The sequence below is a fragment of the Panthera leo genome, chromosome B2, assembly GCF_018350215.1.
Source record: "Panthera leo isolate Ple1 chromosome B2, P.leo_Ple1_pat1.1, whole genome shotgun sequence".
Lineage (NCBI taxonomy): Eukaryota > Metazoa > Chordata > Mammalia > Carnivora > Felidae > Panthera > Panthera leo.
Genome location: NC_056683.1, coordinates 2,206,480 through 2,231,413, shown reverse-complemented (window position 1 = coordinate 2,231,413; position 24,934 = coordinate 2,206,480). Strand labels below are relative to the sequence as shown.

General features: G+C 41.0%; 1 protein-coding gene across 1 annotated transcript; it reads left to right on the top strand.

Annotated features, from left to right (window-relative positions):
• Positions 1 to 22,655: 22,655 nt before the first annotated feature.
• Positions 22,656 to 24,302, top strand: LOC122219379 (olfactory receptor 1F12). The gene is made up of 2 exons (XM_042937613.1): positions 22,656 to 22,662; positions 23,359 to 24,302. The coding sequence occupies exons 1-2, from the start codon at positions 22,656 to 22,658 to the stop codon at positions 24,300 to 24,302; spliced, it is 951 nt and encodes a 316-aa protein (XP_042793547.1).
• The last annotated feature ends 632 nt before the right edge of the window (positions 24,303 to 24,934 follow it).

The window sequence follows — 24,934 nt, the reverse complement described above, 5'->3', positions numbered from 1 at the left end:
TAGAAGGAGAGATAAAGGTCTTCCCAAACAAACAAAAACTGAAGGAATTCATCACCACTAAACCAGCCCTACAACAGATCCTAAGGGGAACTCTGTGAGTGAAATGTTGCAAGGACCACAGTACCAGAGACATTACTGCAAGCATGAAACCTACAGACATCACAATGACTCTAAACCCATATCTTTCTATAATAACACTGAATGTAAATGGACTAAATGCACCAACCAAAAGACATAGGGTATGAGAATGGATTAAAAAAAAAAAACGAGACCCATCTATTTGCTGCCTACAAGAGACTCATTTTAGACCTGAGGACACCTTCAGATTGAAAGTGAGGGGATGCAGAACTATCTATCATGCTACTGGAAGTCAAAAGAAAGCTAGAGTAGCCATACTTATATCAGACAAACTAGATTTTAAATTAAAGGCTGTAACAAGAGATGAAGAAGGGCATTATATAATAATTACAGGGTCTATCTATCAGGAGGAGCTAACAATTATAAATGTCTATGCGCCGAATACGGGAGCCCCCAAATATATAAAACAATTAATCACAAACATAAGCAACCTTATTGATAAGAATGTGGTAATTGCAGGGGACTTTAATACTCCACTTACAACAATGGATAGATCATCTAGACACAGGATCAATAAAGAAACAAGGGCCCTGAAGGATACATTGGATCAGATGGACTTGACAGATATATTTAGAACTCTGCATCCCAAAGCAACAGAATATACTTTCTTTCCAAGTGCACGTGGAACATTCTCCAAGATAGATCACATACTGGGTCACATAATAGCCTTTCATAAGTATACAAGAATTGAGATCATACTATGCATACTTTCAGACCACAATGCGATGAAGCTTGAAATCAACCACAGGAAAAAGTCTGGAAAACCTCCAAAAGCATGGAGGTTAAAGAACACCCTACTAAAGAATGCATGGATCAACCAGGCAATTAGAGAAGAAATTTAAAAATATACAGAAACAAATTAAAATGAAAATACAACATTCCAAACGCTTTGGGATGCAGTGAAGGCAGTCCTGAGAGGAAAATACATTGCAATCCAGGCCTATCTCAGGAATCAAGAAAAATCCCAAATACAAAATCTAACAGCACACCTAAATGAAATAGAAGCAGAACAGCAAAGACACCTGAAACCCAGCAGAAGAAGAGAAATAATAAAGATCAGAGCAGAAATAAACAATATAGAAACTAACAAAAACTGTAGAGCAGATCAATGAAATCAAGAATTGGCTTTTTGAAAAAATAAACAAAATTGATAAACCTCTAGCCAGGCTTCTCAAAAAGAAAAGGGAGATGACCCAAATAGATAAAATCATGAATGAAAATGGAATTATTACAACCAATCCCTCAGAGATACAAGCAATTATCAGGGAATACTATGAAAAATTATATGCTAACAAATGGGACAACCTGGAAGAAATGGACAAATTCCTAAACACCCACACACTTCCAAAACTCAAATGGGTATAAATAGAAAACTTGAACAGACCCATAACCAGCAAAGAAATTGAATCAGTTATCAAAAATCTCCTCAAAAATAAGAGTCCAGGACCAGACGGCTTCCCTGGGGAATTCTACCAGACATTTAAAGCAGAGATAATACCTATCCTTCTCAAGCTGTTCCAAAAATAGAAAGGGAAGAAAAACTTCCAGACTCATTCTATGAAGCCAGCATTACTTTGATTCCTAAACCAGACAGAGACCCAGCAAAAAAAAAGAGAACTACAGGCCAATATCCCTGATGAATATGGATGCAAAAATTCTCAATAAGATACTAGTAAATCAAATTCAACAGCATATAAAAAGAATTATACACCATGATCAAGTGGCATTCATTCCTGGGCTGCAGGGCTGGTTCCACATTCACAAATCAATCAGTGTGATACATCACATCAATAAAAGAAAAGATAAGAACCATAGGATCCTGTCTATCGATGCAAGAAAACATTTGACAAAATTCAGCATCCTTTCTTAATAAAAACCCTCAAATGAATATTCCTGGGCTACAGGGCTGGTTCAACATTTGCTAATCAATGTGATACATCACATTAATAAAAGAAAAGATAAGAACCATCGATCCTGTCAATCGATGCAGAAAAAGCATTTGACAAAATTCAGCATCCTTTCTTAATGAAAACACTCGAGACACTTGGGATACAAGGAACATACTTAAAGATCATAAAAGCCATTTATGAAAAGCCCACAGCTAACATCATCCTCAACGGGGAAAAACTGAGAGCTTTTTCCCTGAGATCAGGAACACAACAGGGATGCCCACTCTCACCGCTGTTGTTTACATAGTGCTGGAAGTTCTAGCATCAGCAATCAGACAACAAAAGGAAATCAAAGGCATCAAAATTGACAAAGATGAAGTCAAGCTTTCGCTTTTTGCAGATGACATGATACTATACATGGAAAATCCTATAGACTCCACCAAAAGTCTGCTAGAACTGATACAAGAATTCAGCAAAGTCGCAGGATACAAAATCAACGCACATAAATCAGTTGCATTCTTATACACTAATAATGAAGCAACAGAAAGACAAATAAAGAAACTGATCCCATTCACAATTGCACCAAGAAGCATAAAGTACCTAGGAATAAACCTGACCAGAGATGTAAAAGACCTGTATGCTGAAAACTATAGAAAGTTTATGAAGTAAATTGAAGAAGATATAAAGAAATGGAAAAACATTCCATGCTCATGGGTTGGAAGAATAAATATTGTTAAAATGTCAATACTACCCAAAGCTATCTACACATTCAATGCAATCCCAATCAAAATTGCACCAGCATTCTTCTCAAAGCTAGAACAAGCAATCCTAAAATTTGTATGGAACCACAGAAGACCCCGAATAGAAAGTAATTTTGAAGAAGAGGACCAAAGTAGGAGCCATCACAATCCCAGACTTTAGCCTCGACTACAAAGCTGTCATCATCAAGACAGCATGGTGTTGGCACAAAAACAGACACATAGACCAATGGAATAGAATAGAAACCCCAGAATTAGACCCACAAATGTATGGCCAACTAATCTTTGACAAAGCAGGAAAGAATATCCAATGGAAAAAAGACAGTCTCTTTAACCAATGGTGCTGGGAGAACTGGACAGCAACATGCAGAAGAATGAAACTAGAACACTTTCTTACAACATTCACAAAAATAAACTCAAAATGGATAAAGGACCTGAATGTGAGACATGAAACCATTAAAAACTTAGAGGAGAAAGCAGGGAAAAACCTCTCTGACCTCAGCCGCAGTAATTTCTTACTTGACACATTCCCAAAGGCAAGGGAATTAAAAGCAAAAATGAACTATTGGGACCTCATCAAGATAAAAAGCTTCTGCACTGTCAAAGAAACAATCAACAAAACTAAAAGGCAAACAACGGAATGGGAAAAGATATTTTCAAATGACATATCGGACAAAGGGCTAGTATCCAAAATCTATAAAGAATTCACCAAACTCCACACCCGAAAAACAAATAACCCAGTGAAGAAAGGGGCAGAAAACATGAATAGACACTTCTCTAAAGAAGACATCCAGATGGCCAACAGGCACATGAAAAGATGCTCAACGTCGCTCCTTATCAGGGAAATACAAATCAAAACCACACTCAGATAATACCTCACACCAGTCAGAGTGGCTAAAATGAACAAATCAGGAGACTATAGATGCTGGCAAGGATGTGGAGAAATGGGAACCCTCTTGCACTGTTGGTGGGAATGCAAACTGGTGCAGCCACTCTGGAAAACAGTGTGGAGGTGCCTCAAAAAATTAAAAACAGATCTATTCTATGACCCAGAAATAGCATTGCTAGGAATTTACCCAAGGGATACAGGAGTGCTGATGCATAGGGGTACTTGTACCCCAATGTTTATAGCAGCACTTTCAACAAAAGCCAAATGATGAAAAGAGCCTAAATGTCCATCAACTGATAAATGGATAAAGAAATTGTGGTTTATATACACAATGGAATACTACGTGGCAAGGAGAAAGAATGAAATATGGCCTTTTGTAGCAAGGTGGATGGAACTGGAGAGTATTATGCTAAGTAAATTATTGAGAGAAAGACAGATACCATATGTTTTTACTCTTATGTGGATCCTGAGAAATTTAACAGAAGACCATGGGGGAGGGGAAGAAAAAAAAAGGGGTTAGAGGGAGGGAGCCAAAACATAAGAGACTCTTAAAAACTAAGAACGAAACTGAGGGTTGATGGAGGGTGGGAGGGAGGGAGGGTGCATAATGGGTATTGAGAAGGGCACCTTTTGGGATGAGCACTGGGTGTTGTATAGAAACCAATTTGACAGTAAATTTCATATTTAAAAAATAAAATAAAATAAACTGCACTTGTAAAAAAAGAAAAAAAAGAAAAATGACAGAGAGAAACAAACCACAAGAGGCTAAAAGACAGAGAACAAACTAAGCATTGATGGAGTGGAGGCAAATGGGGGATGGGCTAGATGGGGGATGGGCATTAAAGAGGGTACTTGTGATGTGCACTGGCTCTTGTATGTAAGTGATGAATCACTGGATTCTACTCCTGAAACTGGGGCACCCGCGTGGCTCGGTCAGTTAAGTGTCCAACATCAGCCCAGGGCATGATCTCACAGCTCGTGCTTACAGCCTCAAATCAGGCTCTCTGCTGTCGGCAAAGAGCCTTCCTCAGATCTTCCATCCCTCTCTCTCTCTGCCTCTCTCTTGCTCATGCGTGCTTGCTCTCTCTCTCTCTCTCTCTCTCTCTCTCAAAGATAAACATTTAAGGGGCACCTGAATGGCTCAGTCAGTTAAACAACCAACTCTTAGTTTGAGCTCAGGTCACGATCTCACAGCTTATGAGTTCAAGCCCCACATTGGGTTCTGCAGCTGGCAGTGCAGAGCCTGCTTGGGATTCTCTCTCTCCCTCTCTCTCTGCCTCCTCTAGCTCATGCTGTCTCTCTCAAAACAAATAAATAAACCTTAAAGAAAAATGAACATTAAAAAATTCTACTCCTGAAACAAAAAATAAATGTAAAAATTAAATAAATTGGAATTATTAAGTCAATAGATTTAAATTATCCCAAAGTGTTTGTTGTAGGAGAAATAAGACTATCTGACACAGAATACCAACAGGTGGTACTCTAGCTAAGAAACCTGAAGAAACAGAACTCTGGACTAGAATTTTCAACTAAATACCATCAGAAATAGAGGCCCAATAGCACCCTTAGTTCACTTCTCCACCTCCCTCATTAGGTCTAATGAGCTGAGAACTCTGGAAATGATTGTCCTTTTCATTTGCAGGAACTTAGCAAAGGTGCCCACCAGCCCCAGGATTGCCTTCCACCTGTGGCAGCACACCTGGGCCAGAGCTGGCTACCCTCATGCATGGAGGCAAGTATCAGACAGCCCAATAGGAGAGTTTTTAGCCCTTGTTACAGATCGTGTTTACAATGGCACAATATGTGCTTTGAAAAGTAGAGCCTTGGACACTGTATATGACACAGTCATAACAAGACTATGAAAGAGGAGGAGACAGACAGGCTACAGGCCTCAGGACCTAAAGAACAACAACACTCTGGTGAGTTCCCTGAGTTTCCATCTTCCCTCTCCTTGAACAAGACTGGGTGCACGAGAAGCCGGCATCCCAGAAACACCAGTGGGCATAGTCCAAAGAAAGGCATCAAGAAAGACTTCCTGAGCGCCTGGGTGGTTCTGTCGGTTGAGAGTCCGACTTCAGCTCAGGTCATTATCTCACACTCCGTGAGTTCGAGCCCTGCGTCAGGCTCTGTGCTGACAGCTCAGAGCCTGGAGCCTGCTTCAGATTCTGTGTCTCCCCCTCTCTCTGCCCTTTCCCTGCTCATCCTCTGTCTCTCTCTGTCTCAAAAATAAATAAAAATATTTTTAAAAATTTAAAGAAAGATGTCCTCCCCTAGCCAAAGGACAGGAGTGGAGCAGCTTAGAAAAGCAAAAAACTTTTAGACACTAACCACTGTATTCCAGAAAGTCTGTGGCCCCTTTCCCATCCACCCTGCCATGTTCAAGCTGATGTGATTTCATGGCAGCCTGGTAGAGAAGCACAAATGTCATCTGTACCCACGAGTAATGTGGTCACACCTCCCCCCTGCCAGCAGGGAAGGCTCTGTGGGGAGGAGAGGAGGCACCCACGCCCCTCCAAGCCCGTGTGGTATTAGAACCCTGGTGGGTTTACATGCCTGGGTCCCACAGGACTGGACCAAACAGAAGCAGTCCCCAACTGGCTATCCCCCCAAGGAAGCAAACTGAAACACCTAGTTATTCCCTGAAAGAAACCAATTTTCAGATCTTAATAGCTGCATCCTCTGGTGGGGTGGGGGATAGGATTCTAAATGAACACCCACCTAGGGGCCAACTGCAAGCTGACACGCACCATCTTCACTGTGCACCACCCCCAGGTCACCTGTGGATCTCTTGAAAGGAGCTTGTGCACACATCTGGAACCCCAGATTTTGTGGCTCCTGCCCAGAGGACACATTCCCTCATAGCCTGGCTCTGGTGGCCAGTGGGGCTTGCGTTACTGGGCTTGCGTCAACAGGATGTAGTAGCAGAGACGATTCTTAAACAGCAACGCAGAGGGAGCAGACGGAAATGCCATCTTCCCAACCTCCCCTGAAAGACATGTATTTTTTTTATGTTTTATTATTTATTTTTTGAGACAGAGAGACAGACAGAGCATGAGCAGGGGAGGGGCAGAAAGAGAGAGAGGGGGGGAGACACAGAATCCAAAGTAGGCTCCAGGCTCTGAGCTGTCAGCACAGAGCCCAATATGGGACTCAAACTCACAAACCGCTAGATCATGACCCAAGCCAACGTCGGACACTCAACCAACTGAGCCACCCAGGCGCCCCAAAAGAGATGTATTTAACACACTTTAAAAACTCCTGCCTGATGCTTCGGCTTCCAATCGGCCTGCATCTAGGTACTGCCTGACATCTCACTTTTGTCTTCACAAATCAAATACTGGGAGCCACTTAGAACAAAATGGAGCAGAAATGTCCTGCAGCTGTTGCCCACCTACGCCACTGCCTGAGAGGGAGGCTGAGAGAGAGATGGAGACAGAGGCAAAGGTGGAGGCAGCGAAATAACCTTCTTTAAGCCACTACGTTGTCAGGGTCTTTTGTTTTTGCAGCTTATCCCTGAACGAGGTTTCCACTAACTTCTCTGGATTTTCCTCCCATACATGTTTAGATTCTGACCCTATCACTAAATGTTGAAGTGCCCCACACCTTGGTCTCAGGTGATCTTCTTTCTCTAAAATCTCTCCCCATGAGATCTCCGTTCTTATGGCTATAAGTGTCTTTGATATGCAATAACTCCAAAATTCCTATTTAAAATCAAGACCATTTTAACAGGCCCCCAGACTCTGTGTCTTAGCAGAGGCTTTCCCAGAAAACAGAACTTAAAACAAAGGTATGTACACAAATCTAGAAAAAACGGACAAGTTCTTAGAAACATGTAAGCTACAAGAACTGAAACAGGAAGAAATAGAAAATTTGAACAGACCCATGTAAAAGAAAAGAACAGACCCAGTAAAGAAATTGAATCGGTAATCAAAATTCTCCCAACAAACAAAAGCCCAGGGCCAAACAGCTTCCCAAGGGAATTCTACAAAACATTTAAAAAAGAGTTAACACCTATTCTTTTGAAGATCTTCCAAAAAAAATAGAAATGGAAGGAAAACTTCCAAACTCATTCTATGAGGCCAGCATTACCTTGATTCCAAAACCAGACAAAGACCCCACTCAAAAGGAAAACTACAGACCAATTTCCCTGAGGAACAGGGACTCAAAACTTTGCAACAAGATATTAGCAAACCAGATCCAACAATACATTTAAAAAAGTATTCACCATGATTAAGTGGGATTGATTCCTGGGCTGCAGGGCTGGTTCAATATCTGTAAATCAATCAATGTGACACATCATATTAATAAAAGAAAGGATAAGAACCACATGATCCTGCGGTGCTTGGGTGGCTCAGTCAGTTGAGTGCCTGACTCTTGATTTCAGCTCAGGCCATGATCTCACAGTTTCATGAGTCCGAGCCCTGCATCGGGCCCTGAACATTGACTGTGGAAAGCCTGCTTCGGATTCATTCATTCTCTCTCTGTCCTGTCTCTCTCCCTCCCCTGCTCATTCTCTCTCTCTCTCTCTCTCTCTCTCTCTCAAAAATAAATAAGTAAACTTAAATTTTTTTAAAAAATAACCACATGATCCTGTCAATAGATGAAGAAAAAGCACTTGCCAAATTATAGCATTGTTTCTTGATAAAAACCCTAAAGAAAGTAGGGATAAGAAGAACATACTTCAACATCACAATGGCCTTATACAAAAGACCCACAGCTAATATCATTTTCTCAAACTGAGAGTTTTCCCCCTAGGATCAAGAACACAACAGGGATGTCTACTCTCACCACTGTTGTTCAACATAGTACTGGAAGCCCTAGCCTAAGCAATCAGACAAAAAGAAATAAAAGGCATTCAAATTGGCAAAGAAGTCAAACATTCACTCTTCACATACAACATGATACTCAATACGGAAAACCCAAAAGACTCCACAAAAAAACTGCTAGAGTTGACACATGACTTCAGCAAAATCGCAGGATATAAAATCAACATACAGAAATCAGTTGTATTTCTATACACCAATAATGAAGCGGCAGAAAGGGAAATCAAGGAATCGATCTCATTTATAATTGCACCAAAAACTATAAGATACCTAGGAATAAACCTAACCAAAGAGGTAAAAGATCTGTATGCTGAAAATCATAGAAAGCTTATGAAGGAAATTGAAGAAAACACAAAGAAATGGAAAAACATTCCATGCTCATGGATTATAAGAACAAATATTGTTAAAATGTCTATACTATCCGAAGCAATCTACACATTCAATGCAATCCCTTTCAAAATAACACCAGCATTAGGGATGCCTGGGTGGCTCAGTCAGTTAAGGGTCTGACTTCAGCTCAGGTCATGATCTCGCAGTCCAAGAGTTTGGGGCCTGCGTCAGGCTCTGTGCTGACAACTCAGGCCCTGGAATCTGCTTCAGATTCTATGTCTCCCTCTCTCTCTTCCCCTCCCCCACTCACGCTTTGTCTCGGACTCTGAAAAATGAATAAACCTTAAAATTTTTTAAAAATAAATAACAACAGCATTTTTCACACAGCGAGAACAAATAAGTCTAAAATTTGTATGGAACCACAAAAGACCCCAAATAGCCAAAGTAATGTTAAAAAAAGAAAAGCAAAGCTGGGTGCATCACAATTCCAGACTTCATGCCATACTATGAAGCTGAAGTCCTCAAGACAGCATGGTGTTGGCACAAAAACAGACACATAGACCAATGGAACAGAATAGAGAACCCAGAAATGGACTTTCAAACGTGTGGCCAACTAATCTTAGGCAAACCAGAAAAGAGTATTCAATGGAAAAAAGTCTCTTTAGCAAATGGTGCTGGGAAAACTGGATGATGACAGGCAGAAGAATGAACCTGGACCATTTTCTTACACCATACACAAAAATAAACTCAAAATGGATGAAAGACCTAAATGTGAGACAGTAAACCATCAAATCCTAGAGGGGAAACCAGGCAATGTCCTCTTTCACGTTGGCCATAGCAACTTCTTACTTGACATGTCTCCGGAGGCAAGGGAAATGACAGCAAACATGAACTATTGGGACTTCATCAAGACAAAACCTTCTGAACAGCAAAGTAAATGATCAGCAAAACTAAAGGCAACTGACAGAATAGGAGAAAATATTTGCAAATGACATATCAGATAAAGGGTTAGTATTCAAAATCTACAAAGAACTTGCCAAACTCAACACCTGAAAAACTAATAATCCAGTAAAGAAATGGGTAGAGGACATGGATAGACTTTTTTCCAAAGAAGACATCCAAACGGCCAACAGACACATGAAAAGATGCTCAACATCACTCATCATCAGGGAAATACAAATCAAAGCCACAATGAGATACCACCTTACACCTGTCAGAATGGCTAACATTAAAACTCAGGCAACAACAGATGTTGGCGAGGATGCAGAAAAAGAGGATCTCTTTTGCTTTGTTGGTGGCAATGCAAGCTGGTGCAGCCACTCTGGAAAACAGTCTGTAGGTTCCTCAGAAAACTAAAAATAGAACTACCCTACGACCCAGAAATTGCACTACTAGGCATTTATCCAAGGGATACAGGTGTGCTGTTTCAAAGGGACACATGCACCCCCATGTTTATGGAAGTACTATCAACAATAGCCAAATTATTCAAAGAGCCCAAATGTCCCTCGATGGATGAATGGACAAAGAAAATGTGGTGTATATATACAATGGAGTATTACTTGGCAATCAAAAAGAATGAAATCTTGCCATTTGCAACTACATGAATGGAACTGGAGGGTATTACACTACGTGAAATTAGTCAGAGAAAGACAAAAATCATATGAATTCACTCATATGAGGACTTTAAGAGACAAAACAGATGAACATAAGGGAAGGGAAAAAATAATATAAAAACAGGGAGGGGGACAAAACAGAAGAGACTCATAAATATGGAGAACAAACTGAGGGTTACTGGAGGGGTTGTGGGAGGGGGGAGGGGCTAAATGGGTAAGGGGCACTAAGGAATCTACTCCTGAAATCATTGTTGCACTAGATGCTAACTAACTTGGATGTAAATTTTAAAAAATTAAAAATAAAATTAAAAAAATAGAACTAGCCTATGACCCAGCAGTTGCACTAGTAAGTATTTATCCAAAGGATACAAAAATGTTTATTCCAAGGGGCGCATGCACCCCAATGTTTACAGCACTGTCAACAATCCCAAATTACGGAAAGAGCCCAAATGTCCATCGACTGATGAATGGATAAAGAAGACGTGGTGTCCATATATATATATATATATATATATATATATATATATATAATGTTTATTTTATTTTTGAGAGACAGAGACAGAGTGCAAGCAGGGGAGGGGCAGAAAGACACACACACACACACACACACACACACACACACACAGAATCCGAAGCAGACTCCAGGCTCCGAGCTGTCAGCACAGAGCCTGATGCGGGGCTCAAACCCACAAGCTGTGAGATCATGACCTGAGCCAAAGTCAGACACTTAACCAACTGAGCCACCCAGGCACTCCTATGTACAATGGAAAATTACTCAACCATCAAAGAGAATGAAATCTTGACATTTGCAACATTGTGGGTGGAACTAGAGAGTATTATACTAAGTGAAATAAGTCACTTGGAGAAAGACAAATTTATGATTTTGCTCATACGTGGAATTTAAGATGAACATAGGGGAAGGAAGGAAAAATAAGATAAAAAGAGAGAGAGGCGCAAACCATAAGAGACTCTTAAATACAGAGAACAAAGTGAGGGTTGCTGGTAGAAGGTGGGTGGGGGGATGGGCTAGATGGGTGATGGGCATTAAGGAGGGGACTTGTTGGGATGAGCACTGGGTGTTGTATGTAAGTGATGAATCACTAAATTCTACTCATGAAAACATTACTACACTATATGTTAACTAACTTAATTCTAAATAAAATAATCATAGGAGCACCTGTGTGTCTCAGTTGGTCAAGCGTCCGACTTCAGCTCAGGTCAGGATCTCGCGCTTCGTGAGTTCGAGCCCCGCCTCAGGCTCTGTGCTGGCGGCTCAGAGCCTGCTTCCGATTCTGTGTCTCCTTCCCTCTCTGCCCCTCCCTGCCTTCATTCTGTCTCGCTTGCTCTCTCAAAAATAAATAAACATTTAAAAAATTTAATAAAATAATAAAATAATAAAAATAAAGGTTTATGCATAAGTACTTAGTGCAGAATGTGATACAGATAGAGCATCAGTAGTAAAAGAAGGGCAACAGAAAAGGGAAGAAAAGTGGGCTTGTCATAAAGTTTGCCACCAGTGTGTGTAACTGGGTGCTCAGCCACATGTCCCCCTAAAGTACACACTAGGAGACATCCCAAGGAGAAATATTTACCATCAGCTCCCCTTCCCCATTGGCCAAATTTTCCCTCCCTGGGCACTACCTGCCCCACGATCACTAAGCTGTCTCCTCATCCTCTACCAGTGACTTAGTCGGAGCATCAGAGAAGCTATAGCGCAAGCAGAAGCCCAAGCTGAGGGATTGGCAGGTGGCACCGAATACAAACAGAGCTCACAGAACTAACTACTTCAGCCGTGGTTGAAATAAGAAGAACGAGAGGCCCCAGTGGTCTGAGGTGGTGCTCAAGAGATTCCTGGAACATTAAGATCCCTTTGTGTCCAAGCAAACACAGAGTCCCCTGCAGGGTGGCTGATAGCACAATCTCTATAAAATCTCAATACAAGAGATTTAGTGGGGTGCCAGTCTGGCTCGCTCGGTGTAGCATGTGACTCTTGGTCTTGGGGTTGTGGGTTCGAGCCCCATGTTGGGTATAGAGATTACTTAAAATCTAAACAAAAAAAAAAAAAGAGAGAGAGAGAGAGAGAGACATTTAATAAAACTGCTACAATCTCAATGCTGTGAGCTGTTTAGAAGCTTTTGGCCAAAAATAGGTCTCCTTTCTCCTCAGCTGCTGATTTAGCTAGCCTGTGTTGTTTGCCTGGAAGGGTGGTCCAGACATTTATCCTTGAGGCATCTGCATCACTACTTGCCTCAGTCTTGTATGGTCAGGGTTGCTGTGATTGCACATCGCCCCCCACGCACCAGACATACTCCTTCCTTCCCTTATGTTCAGCATCCACATGATCTACATCATCATCTGGGTGATAACCAAGGTCAGTCATCCTCCACCAGTACAATAATCCCTTTCTTTGCTTGCTGGCCCACTGGCATGAGGAGCCCAGAGTGGCCATGAGGTAGTCATAGCTTCGAGTGCACTGAAACCACTCCTGTGTTCCCTGATGGAAACATTCTCTTCCTTAGAATCAAATCTGGCTGACCTACAGGCACAGGGATGAAAAAGACAAATTCCAAAAGCATATCGTTTGGAGGAATGTTAAAATATATAGAGAGATAGATAGATAGATAGATAGATAGATAGATAGATAGATATAGATAGATACAGATATATATAGATATAGATATAGTACTTCCACCCTTGGTTGATTGCAAAACTGCCCACAGTTTTGCACTCCTCCGTGAATCTATGCCTTTTTGCAGTGTGGCTCTGAAGCTCCTCCACCAAGAGGGAGAGCCTTTCCCCATTCTTTGAAACTATGTTGGTCTCATGGCTTGCACTGGCCAACAGAATGCAGTAGAAGTGACATGGTGCCACTTTAAACCTAGACTTCAGAGGCTTTTCATGGTTCTACTCTCTCCCCCACCCCTCTCTCTGCCTACACCATAGAACAACTCAAGCTATCCTTCTGGGGGATGAGAGATCACATCAAGCACATAGGAGTCATACCAGCTATGGACATTCTAGAACGGTAAGCCCTAAATGAACCCAGTAGCTAACTGCAGGGATTAGAATGAGCCTAACCAAAGCCAGAAGAACGACCCATCTGAGCCTAGCCCAAATTGCTGACCCACATAACTGTGACATAAATAAGAAAAAGCTAACAGTTACACACCCTTTGGCATCTAGACACATAGGTTGGCACTGGGGACACACTACCACACGTGGTCATTTTTCCATGCACATACAGCGTCCTTGAGTTTAGAATCCCAAAACTTCTGGGTGGTATCCCCAAACTGACATATGAACTGAGGCTTTAGGAGGCATTTCACTGCTGTATCAGGCTGAACACTTTGTGGGGTTAGGGTACATGACAAAATGACCATGTGCCCATTGTCTCACCTCCTTTGCCAAAAAAATGGACCTTCTTATCTCAGGCAACATTGATAAATCAAGCATTTGGAAACCCAGAGGTGGTGTTGTTGACAGAGTAGTACAGTCAGGGAAGACAAATCCTATATTCAGAGAATAAGTCAACTCACGCTAGAAAAGATTATTTGTTATTGGTGTAATGTTTGATATTTGATGTTTGGGGGCCTCTTGGAAGGGGGAGGAGATGCGTGTTAGAACCCTTCCTAGGAGACTGTGAACAACTTCCAGATCTTTTAATTGCTTGAATCTCCCTGGAGGATTATCTGCCAGGTACATTATCCCTAGGGTTGCAATTGGGAAACCCACAAAGGGGATAAAGTAATTGTTACTCGAATTGAGAAAGCTTGCCAAGATTGGGTTCCCAGGCATGCAAAGAAGCTGTAAACTCCAGTGCTGGGGAGTCCTGAGGTCATTCCAGCCCTCACTACACCAAATACACCTTCCCCAAGAAGCATCCCATCCCTCATCCTTGTACATCCCGGAGGAGGGACAACATCCTTTTTTTTTTTTTTTCCTTCATTTTTCCCATTACCTTTTGACTTATAAGCTAAAGTCTCTTCTCAGAAGATTCCTGATGTGAGCATCTGGTAAGTGTTGTGGAAAGTGAGCAGATCTGAGAAAAATGGAGGAAGCATGTCTTTATTAGGTAAGTAAAACAAGTTCAGGTTCTACTCAAGGTCACCAAGCATTGTCTAACATACAGTAGTGACTAATACTATTTGTGGAATGAATGAATGAATGAATGAATGAATGAATGGAAGCCCTCCCTGTGAAGGTGTAAAATCTGAGATTTAGTAGTGGCTTAGTGAAAAGTTGACTAGATTTCAAATCAATTAACTCAGATACTGGCTCTGCTAACACTCAGTGTCTACATAATGAGGATATGTGACCATATTATAGAGGTGTTATGGGGATTAACAAACTATGAAACATGTAGTGTGGCATAGAGTATTTGATAGTGGTAAGCCTTGTCTTCATAGTTTTTCTATTTTTATGAAAATTGTATTATTTTTACAAAATTATAGAATTTACTCAGCTGATTTCATGTACTTTTCATCATTTTATGATGTTTCCAAGAGTGAAAACATTTGGTCCTATCAAAGCAGGGAGGGATGGGGTCCTCAACATTATCACCACTGCCCCACCTTCATGCATGGATGAAATCAATAAAATCTATGGTTATGCATCCAGAGTATATTTTCACATGCCCATAACTACTTCTTTATGTCTCCTATATATTGTTGAAAAGCTCTTTCTGCTCCCTCCAGAATATCTATTTTCTGGAATATTCTTTCGTATATTTTCTATAAATGAATGTTTCAATATTCAGATCAGTTCTTTATCAGAATCATACAAAGAGCTTAGGATAACCGTTAACAATAGGCTTGGGTCAAAATGAAAGAATCCTAAAAAAATATGTACCTGCAAAGGGTTGGATAAATGAGGACCAAAATGCCAAAGGGTATGAACTTGGCCCAAGGTAGGAACAAAAAAGCAGGAATCTGTGTCTTCAGAACTGAGTTTAGGAAGAATTGCTAGGTATGGAAGGTGCAAAGGTGAAAGGGAAAATAAATAGGGGACATCCTTTTAGATGGTAAAAGCAATTAAGAAATAAGTCAAAGTTGAAGTAAAGCAAGTACTATGTGACTCTCCCCCTTTTTCTGAAAATCTACTTTATTCTTCCCTCTCTGCAAACAGGTTTCCTTTGTTATTCAGTCCACATAGCATAAAGTAGCAATAGCCCCGTTCTAAATTTTTATATCTCCTATGTCCAAGAACTAAGTCACTTCACCTGGCCATTCCCCCACCACCTCCAAAGCTACTGAAAGTGACAGGGCAGAAACTCCGATGGAAGAAGAGAAGAAATTACAGGGGCCATTTTCTCTTTGGGTTTCTCTTTAGGTAGAAATGAAAGACCTATACACTAGTAATAACTGTCAAGGCAGAGAGAGAGGCATTCGAAAACTTCTGTGCAAAGTGGAGAAAGTCATGGCACTTTGGATCCAGAGAACCCAGGACTCATTCGCATTAGTGTGTAGAATGCCTTTCTCTTCCACTCACTTTCACGCTTCTGTTATCTGGTCACTGGAAAAGTAGTCCAACAGATTTCCTCCATTTTCTTGTTTCTTCCACCAGACTCTCCACCGCTTCAGCTAACATACAGAACAACAGGGCTAGGTGTAGAAGCAAGAATAGAATCCCAGTTCGTATTGTCTTGCATCCTCTGGCATGCAGTTCATCGCGCCTAAAAAATCAGTTTGTATTCACAGGCAAATATAAATCGTTGTTCATAAAACTGGGTTTCCCTATGCAAAGATGAATAAGATTCATTCTTACCCCATGTTGTCATTAGTCCATGTGCTCTCCAAAATAACTTGTAAGCAAGGAAGAGCCATGAAAGCAAAACAAGAAAAAAATTATAAATATTTGTATCTATCTATGTATGTATTCTTAAATGCTATATGGCCTCAGGGCAATGCAGTAGAGAATGTCTTAAGAGAAGCTTTAGGTATGGTGGTCAGAGTATTTCAAAGTGAGAAAAACCAGAGAATCATAAAGTTTCAGTTGTGTCAGGAACTTCTTAGGGTGGGAAATTAGTCACAGCAAGAGATAAGACTAGACAAGTAAGAAAGGGGTAATGAAGAAACTTGTGTGCCATGATAACTGGGAATTTGGGTTAAAGGCAATTGAAACCATTGGAAATTTTTTTTTTAATTTTTTTTTCAACGTTTTTTATTTATTTTTGGGACAGAGAGAGACAGAGCATGAATGGGGGAGGGGCAGAGAGAGAGGGAGACACAGAATCGGAAGCAGGCTCCAGGCTCCGAGCCATCAGCCCAGAGCCTGACGCGGGGCTCGAACTCACGGACCGCGAGATCGTGACCTGGCTGAAGTCGGACGCTTAACCGACTGCGCCACCCAGGCGCCCCAAACCATTGGAAATTTTTAAGGGAAGGAGGAAATTCTTGTTTTAGAGTGATAATTCTTTAATAAGTATGAAGGAGGACTGAAAGGGGGAAAACTGTAGGAAGGAAGACCAATTTGAGGGTTATTGCAAGTATCCACACAAGACATGATGAGGGTCTGACATAGTCATTACCATCAGGAACAAAGAAAAGCAGTATGGGTGTGAGAAAAGTCATAATCAACAGGGCTTGGTCATGAACTGGATGAGTCAAGGATAACTCTAAAGTTTCTGGCTTTGATTTAAAGCTCCTCAAGAGTAGAGACCATGTCTCTCTTATTCATTGTTCTCAATGCCTAAAACAGTTGCTTTCATGGTGATAAATTTTATTGTTTTTTTCATGGTAGATTTTAAGAATCTATTTGTTTAATAATAATATTCTGACTCCCAAAAAATAACATCAGTGGGGTTTAATTATTGACTGGATGTGCAGGTAAAGAGGTAAAGGAGAGGGAGTAGTCTGGGCTGACTCCCAAGTTTTCTTTTCTTGAACAACTGGATACATTGTGGTGCTGTTCATTGATAAAGGGCACATGGAGGGATGAACGGTCTTTGAGCAGGGAGGAGAATGTGATGGATACAGTTTGGGAAGTAGTAGCATAAGATGTCTGTGACATCCAAGTAGAAACATCCAGACAGCACCAGGAATGAGTCTAGAGAAATAATTTAGGAGAGATTGGCATACAGATAGTATGAAAGCCATGGGAGTGAATAGAATCATTCAGGAACATGTGTAGGATGAAAAGAAAAGAAAGCATAAGGAGCACCTGGGTGGCTCAGTTGGTTAAGCTGGGGTCATGACCTCATGGTTTGTGAGTTCAAGCCCCACATCGAGTTGTCTGCTGCCAGCGTGGAGCCTGCTTCAGATCCTCTGTCCCCTTCTCTCTCTGCCCCTCGCCCCCACTAGTGCTCTTCCTCTCAAATAAATAAATAAACATTAAAAGAAAGAAAGCATAAGACAAAACAACAATAAAAACAAACCAAAGAAACAGAGAAATGTCAACATTTAACCGGCTGTCAAAGGAAGTGCATTTTGCAAAGGCAATTGAAAAGGAATGGCCAGACAGATGTGAGGAAATCTGAAAATAAACCCAAGGAAAAGAGTTTCTCAAGGGAAGAATTCTAGGAATTCTAAAAACATAAGGACTGAGAAGTGAACATTGGGTTTTTCAAGACTCCAAATAGCAATTCATTGGAGTGGCTGGGGCAACAGCAAATTGGCATGGGGGTGTGAGGAAATGAAGTCTGTGAGGGGTTGGGCAGTGGAGAGAGAATCAGGAGGATGGCCAGAGGTAGACATGTATCTGGAAAGGGAAGCCAAAGGAAGGAGAGACGTCAGCTGAAAGTCAAGATCCAACAGAGCAGGAAAACATTTAAGTTACAGAAAGGAGCAGCTGGTGGTGACTGGCTGGCTCAGTCCAAAGAGCACGCAACTCTTGATCTTGAAGTTGTGGGTCGGAGCCCCACGTTAGCGGTAGAGTTTACCTATTTTTAAAAAAAAGGAGCAGCTGAGGCTCTGGAGTAGTGGGGCACAATGAAAGGAAAGAAGGAAGGATGAGTGGAGGCACAGGTAAGTTTCTTGCACTGATAGCAGAAAGTTGGACACATCCATTAAACCCTGGTTCTATTTTCTCTGTGAAAATAGGGGAAGTGATGTGAAGGCACATGCTGACATTCAAGAAGGGAAAATTTAAAACAGCCACTGTGGAGACTAAGGAGGAAACCTGACCTACCCAGTTCTGGCCTGATCACCAACAGTTTGCATTTATTGAGTAACCGTTACTTGCTGAGAGTTTTGCACACATTAACTCATTTCAGTTTCACAAAACTGTTAAGGCAGGTGCTATTATTTTCGTTCCTTTTTTTGATATATATTATTGTCAAGTTAGCTAACATACAGTGTATACAGTGTGCTCTTGGCTTCAGGAGTTAATTCCCATGATTCATCATTTACATAACAGCACCCAGTGCTCATCCCAACAAGTGCCCTCCTCAATGCCCATCACCCATTTTCCCCTCTACCCCACTCCCAGTCAAACCTCACTTTGTTCTCTGTATTTAAGAGTCTCTTATAGTTTGCCTCCCTCTCTGTTTGAAACTATTTTTCCCCTTCACTTCCCCCATGGTCTTCTGTTAAGTTTCTCAAGTTCCACATATGAGTGAAAACATAGGATATCTGTCTTTGACTGACTTATTTCACTTAGCATAATACCCTCCAGTTCCATCCATGTTGTTGCAAATGGCAGGATTTCATTCCTTCTCATTGCTAAGTAGTATTCCATTCTGTATATAAACCACATCTCCTTTATCCATTCATCAGTTGACGGACATTTGGGCTCTTTCCATAATTTGGCTATTGTTGATAGCACTGCTATAAACATTGGGGTACATGTGCCCTTTTGCATCAGTACTCCTGTATCCTTTGGATAAATTCCTAGTAGTGCTCTTGCTAGGTGGTAGGGTAACTTATGTTTAATTTTTTGAGGAACTTCCACACTGTTTTCCAGAGCAGCTGCACCAGTTTGCATTCCCACCAACACTGCGAGAGGGTTCCCATTTCTGCACATCCAGGACAACATTTGTTGTTTCCCGAGTTGTTACTTTTAGCCACTCTGGCCGGTGTGAGGTGGTATCCAAATGTGATTTTGGCTTGTATTTCCCAGATGATGAGCAATGTTGAACATCTTTTCATGTGTCTGTTGATCATCTGGATGTCTTCTTTGGAGGAGTGTCTATTCATGTCTTCTGCCCATTTCTTCACTGGATTACTTGTTTTTCAGGTGTTGAGTTTAGTGAGTTTTTATAGATTTTGGATACTAACCCTTTATCTGATATATCATTTACAAATATCTTCTATTCCATCGGTTGCCTTTCATTTTTGTTGATTGTTTCCTTTGCAGTGCAGAAGTTTTTATCTTGATAAGGTCCCAATAATTCATTTCTGCTTTTGTTTCCTTGCCTTCATAGATGTGTCAGCTGAGGTCAGAGAGGTTTTTGCCTGTTTTCTCCTCTAGGGTTTTGGTGGTTTCCTGTCTCACATTTAGGTCTTTCATCCATTTTGAGTTTGTGTGTATGGTGTAAGAAAGCAGTCCAGGTTCATTCTTCTGTATGCTGCTGTCCAGTTCTCCTGGCACTGTTTGCTAAAGAGACTTTTTTCCATTAGTTACTCTTTCCTGCTTTGCCAAAGATTAGTTGGCCATATATTTGTGGGTCCAATTCTGTGTTTTCTATTTTATTCCATTGTTCTATTGCTTGTTGTTGTGCCAATACCATACTATCTTGATGATAACAGCTATGTAGTAGAGGCTAAAGTCTGGGATTGTGATGCCTTCCACTTCGGTTTTCTTTTTCAACATTACTTTGGCTATTCAGGGTCTTTTGTGGTTCCACACAAATTTGGGAATTGTTTGTTCTAGCTCTGAGAAGAATGTCGGTGCAATCTTGATTGGTATTTCATTGAATGTGCAGATTGCTTAGGGTAATATAGACATTTTACCAATATTTGTTCTTCTGATCCATGAGCCTGGAATGTTTTTCCATTTCTTCCTGTCTTCTTCAATTTCCTTCGTAAGTTTTGTATGGTTTTAAGCATACAGACCTTTTACGTTTTTGTTAGGTTTATTACTAGGTAGTTTATGGTTCTTGGTGCATTTGTGAATGGGATCGATTTCTTGATTTCTCTTTCTGTTCCTTCATCATTGGTGTATAGAAATGCAACCGATTTCTGTACATTGATTTTGTATCCTGCAACTTCGCTGAGTTTATGTATCAGTTCCAGCAGTTTTTTGGTGGAGTCTTTCAGGTTTTCCATGTAGAGTATCATGTCATCTGTGAAAAGTGAGTTTGACTTCTTCTTTGCCAGTTTAGATGCCTTTTATTACATTTTGTTGTCTGATTGCTGAGGCTAGGACTTCCAACACTATGTTAAACAGCAGCGGTGAGAGTGGACATCCCTGTTGTGTTCCTAATCTCAGGGCGAAAGCTCTCAGTTTTTCCCCATTGAGGATGATATATCCTGCGGGCTTTTCATATATGGCTTTTATGATGTTAAGATATGTTCTTTCTATCCCAACTTTCTTGAGGGTTTTTATTTAGAAAGGATGCTGAATTTTGTCAAATGCTTTTTCTGCATCTATTGACAAGATCATATGGTTCTTATCCTTTCTTATATTAATGTGATGTATCACACCGATTGATTTGCGAATATTGAACCAGCCCTGCAGCCCAGGAATGAATCCCACTTGATCATGGTCAATAATTCTTTTAATGCACTGTTGAATTCGATTTGCTAGTATCTTGTTGATAATTTTTGCATCCATGTTCATCAGGGATATTGACCTGTAATTCTCCTTTTTTGTAGGTTCTCTATCTGGTTTGGGAATAAAGGTAATGCCGGCTTCATAGAATAAGTCTGGAGGCTGTCCTTCTGATTCTATTTTTTGGAACAGCTTGAGAAGAATAGGTATTAACTCTGCTTTAAATGTCTAGTAGAATTCCCCTGGGAAGCCATCTGGTCCGGGACTCTTATTTGTTGGGAGATTTTTGATAACTGGTTCAATTTCTTCACTGATTATGCATTTGTTCAAAGTTTCTATTTCTTCCCATTTGAGTTTTGATAGTGTGTGGGTGTCTAGGAATTTGTCCATTTCTTCAAGGTTGTCCAGTTTATTGGCACAGAATTTTTCATAGTGGTGTTTTCTGTGGTGTTGGCTGTGATCTCTCCTCTTTCATTCGTGAATTTATCTATTTGGGTTCTCTCTCTTTTGTTTTTGAGAAGTCTTGCTAGGGGTCTATCAATTTTGTTTATTTTTTTCAAAAAAATAGTTCCTAGAATCATTGATCTGCAGGGTGCCTGGATGGCTCAGTCAATTAAGCGTCCGACTTTGGCTCAAGTCATGATCTCACGGTTCGTGGGTTTGAGCCCCGCATCAGGCTCTGTGCTGACAGCTCCGAGGCTGGAGCCTGCTTTGAATTCTGTGTCTCCCTCTTTGCCCCTTCCCTGCTCGCATTCTGTCTCTCTCTCTCAAAAATACACATTAAAAAAATTTTTTTTAAGAATCTGATCTGTTCTACTGGGGGGGGGGGGAGGTGGATTCTATATTGTTTATTTCTGCTCTAATCTTTATTATTTCTCTTCTTCTGCTGGCTTTGGAGCTTCTTTGCTGCTCTGCTTCTAGTTCCTTTAGGTGTGAGGTTAGGTTTTGTATTTGGGATTTATCTTGCTTCTCAAGATAGGCCTGGATGGCAACATATTTTCCTCTTAGGACTAAAGCAGGTGCTATTATTATACAGGGGAGAACTAAGATTTGCAGTGGCTAAGTGTTCCAGCCTTGAAATGATTGGATCTGGTTCCAGCTGGGCCAACCAGAGCCCACACACTACAAGACCTTTTCTGTCTCCCAGGGAGCCCCTCCATTTCTGTGCAACTATCTCATCTGTGTATGTGAATGCTGGTCTTCTTATTTATTTATTTATTTATTTATTTATTTATTTATTTATTTAATTTGAGAGAGAGAGCATGTGCACACCTGTGGGGGGTGGGGGAAAGGGCAGAGAGGAAGAAAGAGATTCCCAAGTGGGACTCTGTGCCATAGCACAAAGCGTGACACAGGGCTCCATCTCACAAACTATGAGATCGTGACCTGAGCCAAAATCAAGAATTGGATGCTCAACCAACTGAACCATCCAGGAACCCCCCAATGTTTGTCTTCTTAATCGGTGTCCAGGATAGTATTTTTTGTCCACATCCTGATCCAAGTTTCAGGAATCCTCCCATTCCATTGTGTGTTCTACAACTCCAAGACAAACAGGACCCAAAGTAATCATGATACGTTACAAACATGAACCCCCTTTTTTGTAGCTACGGTTAAAATAATACAAAACCATTAAAAGGACTCTTTTAAACCTGCCCTGTATTTTGCCATAACTTTTTCTCTGTTATCTTTTAGTTTTATCCACTTATATTATGTAGTTATACTACATGTGTTATAGAACTTTTACCTTACTTGTAAATATTTTCCTATGTTGTTCATAGCCTTCATGTCAACTATTTTTAGGAGGCTTAACTTTTTACACTTGTCAACCATGTTACCATATTTTTCTTTTGAATCTTAAAAAGATAAGATGGTTTACCTTCTTCTTATAAATCCTAAGTGTTTATGCCTGACTAGTTTTCAAGAGGGATGGTTCATAGGGTGTTGGATAAATATCTGGAAAATTTTCCTCATTAAATCTCAAAGTTCAACACAGAGTTACTTAGTGTGTCAGACTCACCGATGTTTTCCAACACACAGCAGGCAGCCAGGCAGCACCTGGCAAGGGAGGATAAATAAAAAGTCAACTGATAAAATGGAAGAACATATCCATGATCAGTGAAGCTCGGGGAGACTACCAGAGAGGAGGTAGGATGGCCTAAAGAGAAAATATTTAGTAAACGGGACTAGGGGAGTAGACAAAAAATAAAAAGGGAAATTTTTTTTATGTCAAAAATATTTCATCTTCTGGGTCTTCATGCAGAGATACCCAAGCAATGGAACAAGGAAACCAAACCAGTGCCTCCGAATTTCTCCTCTTGGCCTTTTCAAGATGGCCAGAGTGGCAGGCTCTCCTCTTTGCACTTTTCCTGTGCCTCTACTTAACAGGGCTGCTTGGAAACTTGCTCATCTTGCTAGCTATTGTCTCAGACCAACGCCTCCACACACCCATGTATTTCTTCCTTGCCAATCTGTCTGCAGTAGACCTCTGCCTGCCTTCATCTACAGTTCCCAAGATGCTGCTGAACATCCGGGCACAGACTCAGACCATCTCCTATCCTGGCTGCCTGGCTCAGATGTATTTCTGTATGATGTTTGCCAACATGGACAATTTCCTTCTCACAGTGATGGCATATGACCGTTTTGTGGCCATCTGTCATCCTTTGCGTTACTCCACCATCATGACCCAGTGCCTTTGTGCCTCTCTGGTGGCTGTGCCATGGATCCTTGCCACTTTGAATCCCCTCTTGCACACCCTTATGCTCGCCCGTCTGCACTTCTGCTCTAACAACATCATCCACCATTTCTTCTGTGATATCAACTCTCTCCTCCCCCTCTCCTGCTCCAACACCAGTCTCAATCAGTTCATAGTTCTGGCTGCAGTGGGGCTTATTTTTGTGGTACCTTCGGGGTGTATCCTGGCATCCTACAGCCTCATCATCTCTGCTGTGATGAAAATCCCTTCCACCCAAGGAAAACTCAAAGCTTTCTCCACCTGTGGATCTCATCTTGCCTTGGTCATTCTTTTCTATGGAACAATCACAGGGGTCTATATGAGTCCCTCATCCAACCATTCAACTGAAAAAGACTCAGCTGCATCAGTGGTCTTCATGGTTGTAGTCCCTATGTTGAACCCCTTCATATACAGTCTAAGGAACAATGAGCTAAAGGGGGCATTAAAGAAAGCTGTGAGCCAGACCAAAATCTTCTCCCAGTAATTTGTACTGATTGAAAGGCATTAAACAGGAGGCAAGTCCTCATGAGATCATTGATATTCCAGTCACAGTTACAAAGCTGTTATCAAATACCTAACTAAAGTTGGCAATGACCTAAATTTGTTACCTAATCACAGGATTTATCTATTTCAGCTCCCAAAGGCATTACTGTTGTTGGCAAACATGCGGACAATAAAGTCCCTGAAAATCACAGTAAAAATATGAAATCAACATTCAATTGCATCATTAAGAACTTCCAGATGGCTCAGATCAACATGGAAATATACATGGGGAGTGCAGAATGGAGCACCTCCCCCCAGGCCTGTCTTCGTAGAGGAGGCAGGAGGGATGTAACCACATTGTTGTGCATGAAAAACAGCAGAGAATAAAATTACTGAATAATAAAGGTTTTAAATCATAACTGCAATGAGAGGTTAAAGAGAAAAGATATTGATGAGGGTGTAAGAGGTCAGGTAAAGTTCAAGACAAGCCACACTTGGTCTGGGTCCTAGTTGCAAAGAAATAGAAATCAATTTTATTTTTACATAGAAACAATGAGAATATGCCAAATCCATTAAGGAAGCCTTGTAGGTAAGAAGGAGCATGGTGTGTGTGAGTGAGTAAAGGTACTGAAT